The 17,748-nt window shown below is 56.9% G+C and overlaps 6 protein-coding genes across 6 annotated transcripts; 2 read left to right on the top strand and 4 right to left on the bottom strand.

Annotated features, from left to right (window-relative positions):
• Positions 1-1,584: 1,584 nt before the first annotated feature.
• Positions 1,585-4,359, bottom strand: J3D65DRAFT_636331 (AFG1-like ATPase-domain-containing protein). The gene is made up of 2 exons (XM_066801393.1): positions 4,215-4,359; positions 1,585-4,148 (listed from the first exon to the last, which is right to left on the bottom strand). The coding sequence occupies exons 1-2, from the start codon at positions 4,324-4,326 to the stop codon at positions 2,014-2,016; spliced, it is 2,247 nt and encodes a 748-aa protein (XP_066651947.1). The 5' UTR covers positions 4,327-4,359; the 3' UTR covers positions 1,585-2,013.
• Positions 4,360-4,983: 624 nt separating this feature from the next.
• J3D65DRAFT_595056 (flavoprotein) lies at positions 4,984-5,742 on the bottom strand (the record flags this gene model as incomplete). Its single annotated transcript, XM_066797826.1, has 1 exon — positions 4,984-5,742. One exon carries the CDS (start codon positions 5,740-5,742, stop codon positions 4,984-4,986), a length of 759 nt encoding a protein of 252 aa, XP_066651946.1.
• Positions 5,743-5,925: 183 nt separating this feature from the next.
• J3D65DRAFT_636326 (thioredoxin-like protein) lies at positions 5,926-6,975 on the top strand. Its single transcript, XM_066801392.1, has 3 exons — positions 5,926-5,985; positions 6,039-6,315; positions 6,382-6,975. Exons 1-3 carry the CDS (start codon positions 5,959-5,961, stop codon positions 6,561-6,563), a joined length of 486 nt encoding a protein of 161 aa, XP_066651945.1. The 5' UTR covers positions 5,926-5,958; the 3' UTR covers positions 6,564-6,975.
• Positions 6,774-7,824, top strand: J3D65DRAFT_606222 (uncharacterized protein; the record flags this gene model as incomplete). The annotated part of the gene is made up of 2 exons (XM_066798429.1): positions 6,774-7,074; positions 7,124-7,824. 2 exons carry the CDS (start codon positions 6,774-6,776, stop codon positions 7,822-7,824), a joined length of 1,002 nt encoding a protein of 333 aa, XP_066651944.1.
• Positions 7,825-8,216: 392 nt separating this feature from the next.
• J3D65DRAFT_636318 (fungal-specific transcription factor domain-containing protein) lies at positions 8,217-11,677 on the bottom strand. Its single transcript, XM_066801391.1, has 8 exons — positions 11,354-11,677; positions 11,234-11,300; positions 11,116-11,160; positions 10,845-11,070; positions 10,632-10,799; positions 10,288-10,472; positions 9,194-10,244; positions 8,217-9,149 (listed from the first exon to the last, which is right to left on the bottom strand). Exons 1-8 carry the CDS (start codon positions 11,453-11,455, stop codon positions 8,294-8,296), a joined length of 2,700 nt encoding a protein of 899 aa, XP_066651943.1. The 5' UTR covers positions 11,456-11,677; the 3' UTR covers positions 8,217-8,293.
• Positions 11,678-15,212: 3,535 nt separating this feature from the next.
• J3D65DRAFT_559039 (type I 3-dehydroquinase-domain-containing protein) lies at positions 15,213-17,336 on the bottom strand (the record flags this gene model as incomplete). The annotated part of the gene is made up of 1 exon (XM_066797392.1): positions 15,213-17,336. One exon carries the CDS (start codon positions 17,334-17,336, stop codon positions 15,213-15,215), a length of 2,124 nt encoding a protein of 707 aa, XP_066651942.1.
• Between the last annotated feature and the right edge of the window lie 412 nt (positions 17,337-17,748).

Genomic DNA, 17,748 nt, shown 5'->3' with positions numbered 1-17,748 from the left:
TCGTTCTCCGTCGGGGCATTGGCTGAAGCAGGGGTTCAGCCATTCGAATCCACGTTCCATGGTCCGACAATACGTACCTCGATTGTGCTGAAGATGTGCCATGATGGGACTTGGGTTGATACGGGTCCAAGGGAAAGCGTCGGATGTTCCATGGGACGGGGACCCTTGGAGTTTGGACGGTGTCGAGGGACTGCAGGTGGACCAAAGATGACGAACAGCGTCGGGTCGCTGATTGGCTTTGTGCACCACGGCATGGCGAAGACGACCGCAGCTGCGCCAATGGAGACGGAAGCACTTTCTTCATCCTGACTCCATCATGTGAAGTCGTTTGACCTGATCCACGGTAGGAAACCAGGAGAGGTGGTCTTCCATGCGCAGGATATCAAAGGAAAGTACCCATGGCCATTGTGGTGGGACCCTGGAAGGACCCTGAAAGGACCCTTCACATGTTATTCAAAAACGCTTATTTTGACCACCACCAACGCTCAAGCATCATTCGACGGAGTTCAGCCATTGAGAACTTGGACAGAAAGCCTCACAATCCAAATTAGGCGAGATATTTTCTTGGTTGGCCGATCCATGGTCGCAGTTGAGTGAGATGCAATGGACTCATGGCGACCGACACTTCCGAGTTTCTCAACCGCATCAGCAACTAACAGTGCAAGAACGCAACCCCTTGCTCTGAACAATTGGTAGCTTCATCCAGGGTCTCGAAATGTGCTCGTGCCATACTTTCTGAATCCATTACTTTCAGGGGCAGCGGGTCAGCAAGTGGGTTAAGTGTAGCTTCTTCGGTACTCAACGCAAGTCCCTGGATTCGACGTGTCATGGAAACTATCGGGTCGTTATGGTGCCACCTTCTTCGAGGTGGCGGAGTTTCCTTCCCTTGGTCGTCAGAGATGCATGTAGAAGCAACATCTCGCGCATCACTGAACGAGACGAACAAGAAATGCCAGCAAGTGCACGCAAGAGGCAGCAGTATCAGATTGAGCATGCTAAAGTCTGTGAGATACCTGCTTCTGTGCAATCCCTCAAGCTGTCGTTTGAATGTACCGTTCGATACTGGTCGACTCCTCAGTTCCCACCATGTCGTCCATCCGCGCGTCACTGATCACAGGCTTCTGAGGGGCGTTGCAAATATGGAAAAGGACGCATCGGCCCGCTCCGCACAGGAAACCAGAAGCAGCACAGGGTACCAGAAAGTCTACTTGGTCGACAGGGCTGAAGGGACTTTGCGCCCAAGTGGCTCAGGGGCTCGTGCAGTACACACTTTCTGGTACACACAGCCCAGCCGACACAGCGGAGCCAGGGAAACATTAGTGTCTACCAACGCCCATCTGCCACTGGTCCCTAGCAGATGATTTCCTGGTCCAAAGTCTGATTCAGTCACAGAAGGGTCTGAAAAACCCCCGACCACATTTCCATCGCAACTGTTTCGCAATCAATGAACTTGCTTAGTCTGGATCAGTAGCATGTGAATTGGAAGACGGAGTTTTCTGGTTCCCAATGGCGATGGAAGTGATTACGTTGGCAATTCCAATAGATGTACGCTAAACTCAATTGAAAGAGTTGATCTTCCGTGTTTCCCAATTCTGTTTGCATTTGTGGTGCCTCTGCAGTGCCGGAGTGATGATCGATTTGAAGGCCACACTTTCGCCATGACGTTTCGCTGCAGACGCTCAAAGCCCGAGATGCATTTCAGGAGTTGGAAGCGAAGCTGACAGAGAAGCAAGAGCCCACTTGAGCAAGTCACATTGACTGAATCCAATGCGTATGACAAGATCGATTATCTGCACTGAAACAAGACTCGAAAGGCATGGAAGATGAGAGACAACTGGTTGCCGCTTGCCACCGTGCAACAGTCTCCTCCCACGACTCTTCCATGGCTCTAGACGGTCCCTGGCTTCAACTGCGAAGGAGGCCCTACAGCAAAGTCAAAGAAATCTTTTGAGCACTTACAAACCAACAAAATCTCCCAACCAAAATGACTGCAAGACTCAGAACAAACATCCATCATGCCTTGCTCTTACACCCACATCCCTCTGGAGAGCAGCTCTTGTCCTTTTTCCTCTCCTCTAACCCATCCGGCCCCTGACCCCAAGCGCCAGCCCTCTTGCCCCATCTCATGGTCCCCCAGAAATGCGTCCAATTAATCTTCGGGGGCGGCTCCTGCGCCGTTCTAAAAGGACTCGCGCCATGCCGAAACAAAACCTCATCCTTCTCTACATCGATATCTCTAGACTCGCCCATGACGACGTCACTGGCATCGCGCGCTTCCGACGCACCAGACGCCTCGCGCTCCGACGCGGGCACCTCCCATCGCCGCACCTCGCGCGGCAGCGGCCGCCACCAGCCTTCCTCGGTGCGCGCCCACCACTTGGCGCCGCACATCTCCCACAGCCGGCTGCGCGCGCGCTTGTACGCAAACTTCTCGTCCTCGCCCGTAAACGCGACCGTCTTGGCAAAGTCGGGCGATGCCGTGCGCCGCCTCATGTTTGGCATTTCCGTCGGCCGCTCGTCGCTGAACGTCCCGGCGAATCCGGGGCCCCGACCACGCCGCACGCGGTTGGGTGGGGCGTCTTCGAGTGCGTCTTCGGCCAGGACTCCTTGATATCGGGCGTGGGTGTAGTCGGGTTCGGGTTCTGGCTCGGGCTCGGGCTCGGGCTCAGAGTACGACGGGTCTGGGTTGGAAGGGTCGTAGCTCGAGATGTTTGGACGGAAAGGCGCCGTCACGTCTTGGTAAATGTCGGAAAAGGTCTCGGAGTAGACGGCGTCCGAGTCGACTTGGTTATCGTTGACAACTTTGGAAGCAGGCTTTCGAGCTTCGGGGAAGAAAATGTCGTCTGGCCCGGCCGAAGCTGAAATGAGCAGCTTACAGCGGGCTTCGTAGAGAGCGTCGAGGAGAGTGATGAAGCGTCGTGCCTCATTCTTTTGCAGTAGCGAGAGGACCGGTACGTCCGTCAGCACAACGGTATGAAAGTGGGAGGCGAGTGTGATGTAGTCTGCAGGCCCAAGCTGACTGCCGCAGAGCTCGGCAAACGTCCACGATGCGACGCCATTGTTTTGCCGTGGGATTGACACTTTGCGGCCGTAGACGTGCATTGTGCTGGGTGACCAAGTCGAGCTCTGGCCTGCCGCCTCTTGCTCGGCTTCCATAAAGCTCTCTGACCAGGACTCGTTTGTCTCCGACCCGTCGGCAGACGGTTTGACAAAGTAGTACTTGGGCAGAATCATGCCCTTTGACACATTGTCCTCGGCCAGGTCTCCAGAATGAGAGAATCCTGGTAGACCCTCAGCAATCTGCGAGCCAATCGATTTTCCCTCCATGGCTGCTTCGGACTCGCTTCTCCTGTAGTCCTTGCCGCCGTCCATTTCCCACACTTCACACCTTGCCTTGAGCACTTCCAGAAAGGGAGCAAAATCTCCCCTCCCAGAAAACATGTTTTCGCTTCCCTCTCTCCGCTCGGGCATCCCGAATCGCCATCGAAGCGAGTCCATTCGGGTTGGGGGTGGCGTAAACTCCATTCCTGCCGCTTTGGCCAGCTCCTCGGGCATACGGTTGCTGGTAGCAATCAAGACACCTCCCAGATGAAAGAAACTCGTCAAAAGCGTCGACATGATTTTGGAAGCAGCTCGATCCGGTAGTTGGAACTCGTCGAGAAACAGAATCGGGGAGGCCTGAATCATGTCACGTGCCAGCATCAGGAGGGAGTGGTCGTCTTCGTTGATCAACCCAGAGCCGCGTTGTTTGCGGAGAAGTTCGAGCTTGGCAAAGGTTTCGAGCATGAACGTGTTGAAATGGAATCGCTTCTTTTTCTGGTTCGGCAGACAGTCCGCAAAGAGGTCAATCAGCATGCTCTTCCCCGTGCCGACTTCGCCGTGCAGCATCAAGCCCCTGGGCGAGTCGAGCTCCATGGCTGCTTCATGGCTGGTAATGACTCTTGTCAAAGCTCGACTGTCCTTCTTCTCTTTCTGGGGGAGCAGCGTTGACCAGAGCCATGACGAGCCCGAGGTGCCCGGATCCTGTGCGAGAGAGGGTTGGGGCTGGCCGGCGTTGATTGCCCGACTGATCTGATGAAGGCGTTGGCTGTATTCGACGGTCGGCTCATAATCTTTCAAGCGGTCATAGAGCTTTTGCAAGTGTATCGCTGTTCGTGGTCAACCCCAAGATCTGATAGCATCACAAGATAAGATGGAGGCATGCAATGACGTACCGAGGCGATGCTGGGCTGGATCGGGTCGAATCCGCTTCGTTGCCAACAAAGCGCGGTAAAGGACAAGAGGATTGGTGATTGTGACCCCCGTCGAGTATCTTCGAATATTCATGAGGCGCAAGGAATATTTGCAGGTTCTTTTGTGGTTGTAACGTGCCGACGTCGGCGAAGGAGGTGGTGAACATGTGCTATTGTGGCTCTTGCAGCGCGTCGTAGTGAAACGGTGGGCGAGATAATCCCTGAACGCAGCGCCACAGCATCATCTCACACCACGGTAATGCTCAACTTGGCAAGATTCGAGAGTATCTTTGGACATTTCACAGTCGTTGTTTGCTTGGCGGAGATAAAATTTGCTGCCGGTCTGCGGAAAGTGCCCACCGCTGACCTCCATCGCCCTTGTAAGACATGAAGAGTGTCGAGAGTATTTCCTATTACAGGTTTGTGCTCTTGGCTGAATAAAGCACGATCACTCCACTCCATACTCCACGAATGTCGGTTGATGTTGATATTCAAGAACAACGTCCAAAGCTTCAGGCGTCAAAAGGGGCTCATTGTCTCAACTCAGAACGCGACGGAAAATTCAAAAGCTGTGGTTTGAAGCGAATGAAGTGGTCGATGATCTGCATGTCTCATTCCTGCATCATCATTAGTACCTGTCGTCTGTTGTCAACTTCAATATGGAAAGTACCTTTGGAGCACTCCTAGGTTCGGGTTGGCTGCATCCCTCGCAAACCAGATCGGAGGGACAGGCTCAACGCGTGGAAGTTGTTCAGCCAGACCGGAGCTCCAGCCTCTCCTCAATGACAACCACAATCTCCTTCCACTCCTTCATGCCACCGCTTCCCGTATCCCCACATGCGATTCGTTTTTCAACTGGCCGCAGAACCTCCACCCAGCCGTCGTTTCTCACGTTCCACTCGCCTTCCAACAGGGCAATCTGCTTCGTTGTAATGGGGTGATTCCACATGGCAGTATTCATGGCCGGTGCGACGATGATGGTCTTCTTCCGCGGTCGCAAGACCGTCTGACCCTCGGCATCGACCCCATCAGACACAGGATCGACAGTACCGGTAGTATCCCATGCGCGAATGGTTGACAGCAAAAGATTGTCGCAAAGGCCGTTGACCATCTTTGCCAGACTATTCGCACTCAGCGGCGCGACGACCAGCAAATCCGCCCATCGCCGCAGTTCTATGTGCAAAATATTGTTCCCTCGCACCCAAGGCTCTTTCCATTCGTCCTCGTCTAGGTAGATGCCGTCAACGATGGGCATGGATGCGATGGTTTCGAGACTGGGCTGTTCGGCAGACTGGCCAGCGAGGAATGCAGCGGCGGAAGACGTCAGGACAAGGCGGATGGACAGATTGGGATATTTCGACAGCGCGTCGATGACTAATGGAATCTTGATTGTCGCGACTGAGCCCGAGGCCGCGAGCAGGAGATGCGTCTTGTTGTCATTGCGCAGAGCGGCCGCGTTCAGCGGCGGGCCACTGGGAGGTTTGCTGCGCGAGGATTCTGCCAAAGACATGTGGGAGGGATGCTTGGAGCTCAGTCGTAAGCTTCGCAGGGGTCCATTTCGAGAGCTTGGGCGTTTTGGCTGGGATGGTGGGTGGTGGGAGAAGCTGCGAGTCGGCGGTTTTGGATATGTCAGCGGCGCCGCGATGGCAGCGTCATGTCGATGCGGCGAACTTTCGTCCACCTCCGCCGCCTGTCCAGCTCCACAACATTGCCCACAACGACCAAAATGTTTTCCAGGACCGCGTTTTCCAGCGTAAGATTCGCGCACAGCAGTTGTTGAATTCAATCGAGGCTGATTAATTGCAGGTCTTTCGCGCCGCCGTGCGACCTTCGCGCCAAATTGTCAACCCACTGCAGCATGCACGCTTTGCTCCCCTCCAAGCCCGCTTCCTCTCCGACGACACTCGCGCAGCCATAGACCGAGCCGTGTCGGCAGCCCCTGTTGTGTTGTTCATGAAGGGCACCCCGGAGATGCCGCAGTGCGGTTACTCGAGAGCGAGCATCCAGATTCTCGGAATGCAGGGTGTGGATCCAAGCAAATTCATTGCATTCAACGTGCTGGAAGATGCCGACCTGAGGCAAGGTGAGATATACCGTCGTGTCGCGTTGGCGATTGGGTTGCATAGGGCTCGTTCTGACAATGGCGCAGGAATCAAGGAATACTCCGAGTGGCCAACCATCCCCCAGCTGTACGTAGACAAGGAGTTTGTTGGTGGTTGCGACATTTTGATGTCGATGCACCAAGACGGTTCTCTGTCGGAGATGCTGGAGAAGAAGGGTGTGCTGGTGGCGGAGGAGCCGGTAGAAGAGAATGACCAGAAGCCCCAGTAGCTCAAGTTGATGAAGACTCTGCCTGGGACTGTTTTTAATTCTTTATACCTCTGTACAGTTAATCGGTTGAAGCTGGGCGTCTCCAAAAAACGCGGCTGCCTTGTATAAGTATCGCGTACTTTCCACACCTTTTCCACTCTTCTCCACCTCACCTCACCTTCCCTCGTCATCCTCCTTCACACCGCTCCCCGCCCGGTATTCTTGTACACCATGGAGGCCAGCGGAGCCCCATTTGTTCGTTGTCCCATCAGAAGCAAGAAGAAATACAAGCACACCACATCTACTGCCGCTCTCTTTCGATCAAGGAACTTCCAGCCAAAGACTTCCAAGGTCTCTGCCACGGCCAGAACACGGAATTTCCAGCCCAAGCCTTCCAAACTCTCTACTGCCACGACCCTCACGTCCTTCTCACCTACAAAACATGACCTGACGAGCAAGCCTCAGGGCGTCCGCAAGCGCCGGGTGAAGCCCAAGCATGACGTGCACAATCCGCTGTCGCTCGAGTTCAATGGTCAGTTGCCTCTTGTCTCTCTCGGACGCTCACTTCTCACAAGCTGCAGAGGCCTCCAATGCCTACCGCAAGACGGTCGTCTCGGACGCCGAAACGCTGCTCCACTCAGCGCGCGCGGGAATGCTCACACGCCTCGACGAAACCAAGGACGGCCCAAGGGCGCCCAGCACACCCGTCAAACGCGCAGCTCCCAGACCCTTCCTCGCTGCGAGCCCCGCGTCCAACGAGGATGACGACGAGATTGACGCCGACGACGGCAACGATAACGAAGACAGCACACCCACCCTCGCACATCTCTGCTACGCTCACAACCTCGAAGTCGTCAATCTCAAAGTCCCGCTCGCCAACGAAGTAGTATATTACAAAGTCGAACCAGAGCACAGCCCCACCCCCGGGAAGAAGCGCCTCGGCGACTCGATGGAAGCGTTCCGCCGCCTCGTCGCGGCCGAAGAGAAGACGCTGGCCGGGCTCGAGAAAGAGTGGGACGGCGTGCAGGCGGAGATTGACAGTCTGGCAAAGAGTATCCTGCAGAGCATGGCATACGAAACCGCCAACGGCACGGCAGCAACGAACAAAGACAAGACTCCTGCGGTCGACGCCGCCGTGGTGGAGCGGCTGAAGCGAGAGGTTATTGAAGCGGCAGACGAGTTCGACGGCCGTGTCGACGAGATGCTAGAGGCGGAGAAGGCGTTGAAGCGCCGGCAGGAGCGCTTTCTGGCTGATACGATTCGCGGCATGGGGGATTTGTGAGGGCTGTTGAAAGGGATCTATGCGTAAAGGTTTGCTTGCTGAGTGGATGGGTGGATGGGTTGCCTGACGATTTTGCTACCTTGCTACATGCTACATTACTTAGCTAGGGGGCGTTGATACAGACACTTACTTATGAGGATAATGCGATACTGCGAGGTACTTCAAGGACTCAATCGCCACGCTAGTCACAAGGGTAAAAACATGCCACACGGAAAGAAAATGCCCGTGGCAGACAAGCAAGGTAGACAGATCCAAAACAGCACGTCCGCCTCACCCACCCGTGCAAGGCAAGTCAGCTAGATCCAAGCATCTCTTGATCAACTCATCGTGCAGAAATGCAACCAGGCAAATAGGTATCAACCAACTCCACCACCCCTCAGACATCATCTTATCATACAGTACCCCTCCCCTTCTCTTCCTCCCTCCCCCTCTCCCCCTCTCCATCCCCTTCTCTCGCCCCCCTCCCACCTCAACTCAAAAAGAAATCCAAATCGCTCGGCCCACCCCTACTCGCCTCATTATCCGTCAACTGCTGCAAAAACACCAGAAAGGGGTCCTCCTCGCTCTGCGTCGAGCCCGCCGCGCTCGCCGCGCTGGGCGTGGGCGGCTGGTTGTTGGCGGACGGCGGGGCGTACGCGTACGCCGGGGCGTCGGCCGCGCTTGCGACTTTGTTGGCGCCGGCACTGGTGTCCGCGGTCGCGGCCTGGGTCAGCGGCGACGGCTGCTCGGCGTAGTGCGGGGTGGGGATGGAGAAGATGGCGTCGAAGGAGGGCGTCGCGGCGGCGTTGTTGGTTGCGCTGGGCGGGACGATGGCAGAGGCGCTGGACGAGTTGGAGGGGGCGGGGGTGGCGGTGGTGTGGTTGTCGGTGGACGACGCTGTTGTGGTGGTGCTGTTGTTTTTGTTGCTGCTGTCGCTGTTGCTGCGGCTGTGTTTGGAGGATGGCGGCGCGGGGTCGGGCGTGAAGGAGGCGGTGAAGGTGAAGCTGGGCGAGAAGGGCGTTATGATTTGTTGGTGGAAGGATGGGAGGGTCGTCGTGACGTTCATGTCCCGGTGTTGTGTCGTATCGTCTGGTGTGTCCGTTTTGGTGGATTGGTCAGTGATGGATGGCACCGGAATCGAGGTGGCTGTGCTGCTTTCGGATTTGGTGTTGGAAGTTGTAATTTTGCTGGACTGATTCACTCCAGTTGTGCAGCGACGCTTACGACGGCGCTCGACGGGACTTGTCGACTGTGGTTGGGATGGGAGGACAGGCGGCTGGATTTTAAAGGGCAACGAGGTAGAGCCTACAAAAGCGCTCTGCGGGGATTGAGTGTACAGGGAGATACTGCTAGTGTGAGTAAGAGACAATCAAGAGAATGTGGTGCTTACCTGTCGTGGACCGTATCCAGTGACAAGTCTTGAAAGGTGATGTGTGCTCCATCAATGGCGTGACCGGGATAGCGGTCGAAAAAGTCCTCCAAATCCATCGTCGGACTAAACCTCATGGTGTTTCCAGCCATGCTCTTGACCAACTCAGAGTGACAGCCGTAGATCCACTGGAGTGTATCCCTCTGGTGCTGCACGCCGGCCCAAATGAAGCGCAATTCCGCCAGTTGCTGCATCTCCCTAGCTAACAGCTCGGCACTGGTCGAGTAGACTTCGCCGTCTCGGCCTCGATAGTGTGCTCCGTGTACATGAATCGTTCCAGCTGTGCCGACGCAGTATCCAACAAAAGCGGGCCAGTCGATTATGGATGACGTGCGGCCAATTTCGACGAGCTCGGCCACTGCGTTTGCGTGCAAAAAGCAAAGATTGGTCGCCTCAATCTGCCATGATTGGTGTTGTCCGGTAATAGAGAGCTCGGCAAGGTCCATTGGGAGAAAGGTGCGGTAAATCAGGCAGTGAATTATGTGATAGATTAGTTTGCTCAAGACCAAGAGAGTGCTTTCTTGGTGGCCAAAGAGGTTTTCGAGCGAGCTGAATGTGTCTTGGGTTTCGGCCGCCCACATGTCCAGCTCGTGGCGGATTTTGGAAAGATTTGAGAGCGAGTGCCATGGAAAGTGCGAGTCCCCCTTTACTCCACCGGCTGCGAGATATCGATTCGTGACGCCCAGAATCCTCGAAATACCAATCAGCATCACAGAGCTACTTTGGTTCTGTCTGGTAGGGCCAGCGAGATATGGCATGTTGGAGCCATTTCGGAAAAAGTCGCCTTCCATCATCATGGAGCCGGGGGTGGAAATCGACGATGGCAGCCGCAGGAAAATGGATTCGTCAGATATCAGCGATGGTCGTTTGGATCCACAGGCGGCAAAGCGGTCCATGAGATAACACGCCCAGAATAGTCGTCGACGGCCCTCACGCTCAGATGGTGGAATGTTGATCATCATGGGAAGCTCCCGATGTAGCTCAAGAGCAAAAGCCATGCTTATTGCCGTTGCTAGACAAGTCAGTCGCGTTCTTCCAACCGTCGGGACGCTTACTGAGCAGCATGTATGCCTTTTTCCCCCGACCAGCTTGGTAATTTGCCTGGGCGAGTAATAACAGCGTCTGAAGACTCTCAATGCAGGGCTCGTCGGAATCGAGCCCCACTCGAGATCGGGCGGCATATTCATCAGATGCGCGGACGGCGGCACTGTAGCCTCCAACATGGCCATGTGGTACGTATCTGCAAAAGTCAGTCCACGGGGTTGCCACATTTTCCAGGCTTCTGCACCCAAACTAGCCCGGGAATGAAGTTCGTCTCCTTGGGGCCTTCACTGGAATAAGGAAATTCGAGCCCATTGATGGGTCAGTCATGGAAAAAGTCCAGGAGATGACGACCTACCGAGCGCTGACGGCATAGATCGCATGTGCCAAATGGCTTGGCAATTGTTGATGCTGGAGTCGTTGTCTTGTCGTCAATTCGTCCAAAATGTAATACGGCTTTCCGTGCAGCCTTGCAAAATAGGCATCGACCAGAACGTCGGTGGGAGCATAAACTGGAGTTTGCTGGCTGCGCAACGTTAGCGGAGAAGCCAAAGTCGGCGAGGGATCGCACATTGGTTGCGGAGGAGAGATGACTGCAGGCGGAATGGAGATGTTTGGATTTGAAGTTGCAGCTCGTGGTCGCTGAGCGGCTGGAGGCGCGCTCGCAGGTTTGGCAGGCTCTGGCTCATTCAAAGTTTCGGTTGATGATTGGGTCTCGTCGGTTTCGACTTCGACTGGCTTTTCCTTGTTTTCTTCGTGGAGACGTTTTTCAAGGCCGTCTACGCGTTTGAGCAATGCTGTTCGAGGTCAGAAATGGTCTTGGCTTGGTTGAATGGTCCAACCTTCGAGGACGTCGGTCTTTGGCCCGCGCTTCTTGGGCACGGCGTCTGCAACATGTCATCAGCCACCAATTCTGCAATCAGGCTAAGTCTGGGTCCGAATGTAACAAAGAGTACACACCGTAGATGCACGGGCAAGCAAAGACCTGACAAGCCTCGCACGTGGGCTTCAGGCGATTGCATTTGATCTGTACCAAACGCGTTCAATGAGTCGAGCTCGAAGAAAAGAGAGTTGGAGTACCTTTCTCTTGCGGCAGCTCTTGCAATTCATGGCCTCTCTGGGCTCGTTGCTCACGCGGCGCTGGGGCAGACGATCGATGCCGACCTGGGGTCTGGTGGCCATGGCGGAAGACGTTCAGAGGGCGCGGTGAGAATCGGAGGGTGACGAGAGGGTGGTGCTGGAGGGGGCATACATGGCCAGGCGATGTCAGACGCGTTGGGGGCGGTCAGGGTGGATTGGAGAGGAGAGGGCGAGCAGCCAGCAAAGGGCCGAGAGGAAGTCAAAAGAGAGACGTCGAGAGGATGGGCATGACGATGAGAATAGCCGCCTTATGGAGGTGACGAGGTACGACTCAGGATTGCTTTGGATATTGCACTTCCCCACCCCGCGCGCAGACGAACCGAAGGAAGCCCTCCACCCAGCCAGGCCCATGCCCATGCCCATGCCCCCCATGTTGTCGCCGGAGCTTGGCTGCCCGCATGGGTTTAGCCTTGCTGGCCCCAGATGCACCACATGACGGCCATCTGAGTCTGACAGACGACGGTGATGTTGTTACGTTAGGTTGGTGCTGTCGTTGCACCAGCTTCCACTTCCGCTTCCGTCGCGGCCCCGTTTGCCGCCTCTCCTTGCTCTCCTTGGCTACAACTCTATCGCAACAACAACAACACCTACATCTACCGGCCGTACCAGCTCGACTGTCCTACACCTTTACAGCCTGCTGCAGACACTCGCCCTCTACACTGTACATCGTCAGCCACGAAACAACCACCTCGCCGCCGAAACAACACCAGCGCCTGCTCGGGAAAAAGCCCCTCTGCCTCGGTCAACTCAACACCAAGCAACAGCCGCCCATTCTCCACGGCCATGGCCAAGTCTGCCATCCGCTGCATCTCGTCCGCCCACTCCACCTACGCACGCACCCACGCCACAACGGCGCCTCCCCAAACCATCCCCCGCGTTGCCGCCGCCACCGAACCACTGACCTGCCGCCGTTGCTGCTAAATGAAAAAAAGGTACCCAGGGTCAACCGTGTGGCCGCTCACCCGCTGCACCCCGCCTCGCTTGCAGCTCGGACACGCGGCGAGCCTTGTCGAGCAAATCACGGCCCATCTTGCCACAAGGTAAACCGTCTCGATTCGAGACTCTGTATCGACGGCGCGTCGTTCCGTGTGAGGCTCATTCGAACGTGTTTTCTTCGGCGGCTGCGTGCGACCATGTCAAACCAAGCCCTGTCGTCACTCGTCGCTTTTTCTGCCTGCGTGTCTCAGAATTGCAACGGCAACGGCCTCGCTACTCGACTCGGCTGCTCGTGCTACCGCCGCGGGCCCATCACGCACTCTTGGTCCACGACAGCAAGGCTGGGCCCCGTCTCGCGCGTGGCAGAGCGGACAGGCGCAGGAACGCGACCAACGGCTGCTTACGCGCTTCTCGACGTGAGCCCGGCCGACCGGTGAATTCTCACTTGTATATTGCTCGGGAGCATTGGAAGAGAATATGACGCACATATCCGCCTGCCCTCTGCAAGACGCCGACGCCAAGCCGACCCGACGACTGCAGCTGGGCAATTACGGCTACTTGCTTTCATTTCGCCTTGAACTTTACTTTGCCTGCGTTGCAACCCGACGAGTTGGATGCGATCCAATCTCCATATCACCACCCGTCGGAGAACACAACCGGCAAGCCCGCTCTAACCGTGTCCTACACACCTGTTCGGCGTCAAACGCAAAGGGCGCAAAAGAAATGCCAGATCGAAGCCCACTGCTGGTTCTGGCCCGCCCTAGATTGGATTGACTAGATCAAGACACCACATCGTTTCTCCCTGATCTTTCCATATCCTCAAATGAAGTGAGGGACTACTTACGACATGGGGCCAAAAAGAGCCATCTCGACGCCCAGCGCAATCATGCGCAGGCGCCAGAAGTCTCTCGAGCACCCGCCCAAGACCACACCTAACCAACCACAAAGCGAGCCCTTCATCAACCTCGAACACCCGTCGGCAGGAACAGCAGCGCGATGAGCCAAGGCAATCTGCGGCCCGGCCTCTCCCGCCGCGCCCCAGCCAGCCTTGTGTCCAGCAGCATGCGTGCAGAAGAGCAGACGACGCGAAGCAAGCCAGCAAGCCGAACCCACGCCACGCTTGCTTGCTTGCTTGCTCGCTCGCGATGGATGTGTGTACTGTATGTGTATATGCAGCCTGCCTGCATGCATGCAACGCGTACATGTGCATGTGCATGGCATGGAATGAATCGAAGGGGCGGGCAGACTCCCGCTCTCCTTCTCATGTAGATGATGTGATGTTCTAAAGCTTCCATGTCTGATCGCTTGTTGTCGGTCTTTTCCGCACGAATCGTTTGAGCTGAACTCAGTGAGGTGAGAACACAGTGAGGTGAGGACGCAGTGAGGCGAGGACGCAGTGATGCAAAGGCGCAGTGAGGTCAGGTAGGTGAGTGAATAGCTACAGCAAACAAAACAGTGCCAACAGCGTGAGCGGAGCCAGCCATTACTGGGGCGGGCACCACATTTCACGGCGCCTCTCAAGAGCGGGGGATCCAGGCATCTCTATTTCTCTGGAGGGTCGAGGGGAAATTTGAAGAGCGTTGACAGAGCTGGTGCGGTGCTGGCCTGTGCTATGCCACAGATTTGGATCCTGTCTTCTGCGGCGGATGTTGACGGGGTGACTGCGGGCGTTTACGGCGCGGGGGATCATGTTTGCTCCGCGGACGACACAGGATGACTGAAGGAGGTGCCTAGGCAGTAGAGCAGCGTAATCCATTCCTCCAATTCTCAGTTCTTCTAAAATGTCGGTCTCTCTTCGCGCTCAGCCATCCATCCATCCAGCCAGCCATCCAATGAAGTCACACTCTCATCGTCCACCTCAGTCAAGCACCATCACCACTCTCCCCCTCTCACTCTCTCGCCGCGTGTTTTTCCATTTGTGGACGTATACATACACACGTAAAAATGTAGACGAGAGAAGCCATGACGAGACGAGAAGCACCCGGCATACTTTTGCGAAGACGTAGCCTCGTCTTTCTCTCCTCGATCTTGCTTGCTTGCTCGCGTGCGTGCTCTATCTCCACCTCCGCTCCCTGCTGCGCCGCACTCTTGTGGCAGAGTGCTGAAAAGACACAAAGGCAGCTAGGACGGTAAAAGCGCGCCTGCGCAGAAGCACTGCAGAGATAACGAAGGCAGCTTGCACTGCACGTCTCCTTGCGTGTCGGGCAGAGGTAGGTAGATAGGTAGGTGTTGGGGCGTTGGATGCGGCGAGTGTCGTGGGTATCATTGTGCTGTGCTGTGTACGTAGGTAAGTGTGTGGAACCGACAACCCACAGCCAGCCATCCAGCCATCCAGCAAATCAGGTAGAGAGACAGAAAGATAGGCAGCAGCAGCCGCAAACGCCCGCAAACCACACCCATCGGCCACACCGACAAAGACCCACACAGCTCGGCTGGGGCAGACGGCGCAGCATCATCGTGAGAGATTGACGAGACGCGGCCCAGCAGGGTGGGTAGATCGGTACCTGCATGTTGGGTTGGGTAGGGTAGGTAGGGCAGGGGGCTGGACTGGCTGGCTGGTTCGCAGGATTCAAAAGCATCGTGCCCTGTTCTTCTGTTCACAAACAAGATGTACGCAGTAAAGAGACGGGGAAATAGGGAAAGGGGAAGAAGAGGATACGAAAGAGAGGATACGAAAAAGACGGCATGGCAATCGCAATCATAATCTAGTCTGGCCTCGCCTCATACGAAAAAGGCAAGCAATCCACATGCAGTAGTCGGGTCAAGATAGAGAGAGAGAGAAAGGGAGAAATTACGGGAGGCGTACCCAAAAAGGACAACAACCACCAACACCACCACCATCATCAGGAGGCAAAACAAGACATCAAAACAAACTCCGCCCCGACGCCAAGCGGACGAAATCGCAGGGCACGTTCTGGCCCACCAGCAACCGCAGCGTCTCGACCGTCGTCCACGCACTCACGTCCGCCACGCCGTATGCGGTCCAGCCGGCCTCTTGCGCCAGCGCCATGACGTCGACCTTGCGCGGCCCGTTGGCCAGATCCAAAAACACCTTGCCCGCCGGCGGCGCCACATTCACACCGCTGCGGCCCTGGCACTGATCTTGGGATTGTGACGGGGAGGGCGAGGGGGATTGGGATTGGGATTGGAGCTTGCAGCTGCTATAGTGCTTGAGCAGCGGGCCAACGAGGGCGCTCTTCTCGCCCGGCAGCGCCGACACAATGACAAACGGGCCCGGCTGCGCGAGCTTCTTGACGTCCTCGACGGAGCGAAACGGCTCGACGGCGGCGGCCAGCGGGCCCGGCCCGCGCGAGTGGAAGCCGATCGAGTAAATGGGCCCAATGTCGAGGCTCTTGAGCGCAAACACGACGGGCGCCGCGTCCGTCTCCGAGTTGGCCAGCACCAGCGCCGCCCGCCCGCCGTACGCCGACGGCACAAAGTCGCGCGTCAGCGTCGCGCGGATGCCCTTCCAGGTGGCGTTTTCGCCGACCAGCGTCGCCGCGCTGTCGGGCCCGTTGGTGTTGCGCACGACGATGGTATCGACGAGGCGGATGGCTTTGGCGGCGTCGGAGAGGGCGGGCAGGAAGGGGGTGGGTGGCGGCAGGGGCGGGTTGATGAAGGCGCCGCCAAAGCCTTCGCGTCGAACAATGGCCTCGACCTGATCCGACAGAGACGACGAGCCCCTGGCCGACGGCGGCGCTGCCTTGTCTACAAACAGAAAGTTGTGCGGCAGGCTGAGCTCGTTGAAACACTTTTCAAAAAACAAGGCCTGTGTCGCCAACTTGTAACTGCCGATGCCGTAAATGTCCTGCTTGGGCATGTGGCCCATGCTGTGCAACGCCGTGTTGATTTCAGCGGCGCTTAGCTGGCCGGGGGCTGCAATCATTGGCAGCAGCGGGTGCGTGATGGGCGTAAAGACCTTGTTGAGCATGCGAGACAGCTGGCCTGCAGGGCTCATGTTTAGCCCGGAGAATGGCGGGCCATGGGGGTGCTCGGCTGTGATGAGCGAGCGAAAGTACTCGAGTTCATAATTGTCCTGCATTTGGTGGACCAGCGCAATCATCTTCACCACGTCACCATACACGGCGCCCTTCTTGAACAGCTCCTTGGCCTGCGGCGACGTCCACTTGAACTGGCCGGAAAAGTCGTGAAAGGCCGATATTATCTTACTGTTTCCCTTCCTCTGCGCCAGCTGCCGGCGAACCTCTTCCGGCAACCACAACTCGACGTCCAGGTACTCGACCCCCCACTGCTTGGCCCGGTACAGGTACTTGTAAAAGAGGGCCGGGTCGTCCATGGGGAACCTGCCATTCTCGCGCGTGCATCTCGTCGTGTAGATGATGGGCAGCTCGGTGCGCTGGCGCAACGTCATGAGCTGCTTGCCCACGTACCGGAGACTCGGCACCGGAGCATGGCTGCCGTCGTCGAGCGGCTCCTTGAGTAGGTCCACACGCAACTCGACAGCATCGGCGCCAACTGAGAGAATGTCAAGATTAGGGAGCGCGGCGTGGACGTCGGGGAACGTCGTCGAAATGAGCGTCGTCCGGTTCTTCTTCAACAGGTCCTCGTGCGGCGCAATCTGACCGAGGACAAAGGCCAAGAAGCGCGTCAGGTCACGCCGGAGATACGGGGAGCGGGTGTAGAGGTACTCGTAGTCGCAGACCTCGGACAGGCGTTCATCCGGCGCCGACTCGTCCACGCAGTGGACGTTCAAGAGGATCCTGGTGTCGCGGCGATGCGCCAACGCCGCGGCATCGACGTCGTTCGAGAGGCCCACGACAGTCGCGGGCTTGGTGGCGGCCACGTCTGCCATTGACCGCGCAAAGACATGGCCCTGACCCAGGACGCTTGCGATGAGCTGCAGCATGTCCTGCTCGCCCGGGCCGTGGACGACCAGCAACGACGGCCTGCCAGGCTCGACCAGGGACTCGACGTGGACGACGGCCAGGCTCTTGTTGACGTCGGTGTGGGTTCTCGTCGAGGCCATGGCGGGCTGCAGGATTTCGGCGATGCGCATGCGGCTGGGGAGGTGGGACGAGCTGGCCAGGTCGGGAGCACTAGCCATACACGTTGAAGCCGTTGATGCGCAGCTGGAGTTCGACAAGAATGCGGCGGGCGGGACAAGTGTCGTCGAGGGTTTGCATCGAGCACAGCAGCAACAAGAGGATGTGGGCGGCAGGACAGGAAGTCATGTCCAGAAGAAATAGAGTCGCGGCCAGAGGCAGGCAAGGCGGCCGACGGAGCTGGGCTGGGGATACAGTAAGAGACAGAGGGAGCGGAGCGTCTTAGATGTGCATGGCCATATAGAAGATACGCGGAGGTGGACGAGGTGGACGCGGATAATGGCTCTGAGACCAATGGGCGGTGGGCGGATGTTGGTCGCTGCTCTGCCCTCTGGC

The sequence above is a fragment of the Phyllosticta citribraziliensis genome (assembly GCF_038025025.1).
Source record: "Phyllosticta citribraziliensis strain CPC 17464 chromosome Unknown J3D65scaffold_11, whole genome shotgun sequence".
In the NCBI taxonomy this organism is placed as follows: Eukaryota; Fungi; Ascomycota; class Dothideomycetes; order Botryosphaeriales; family Phyllostictaceae; genus Phyllosticta; species Phyllosticta citribraziliensis.
Note: the sequence above shows the minus strand (reverse complement) of the source record. Positions and strands in the feature narration are given on the sequence as shown.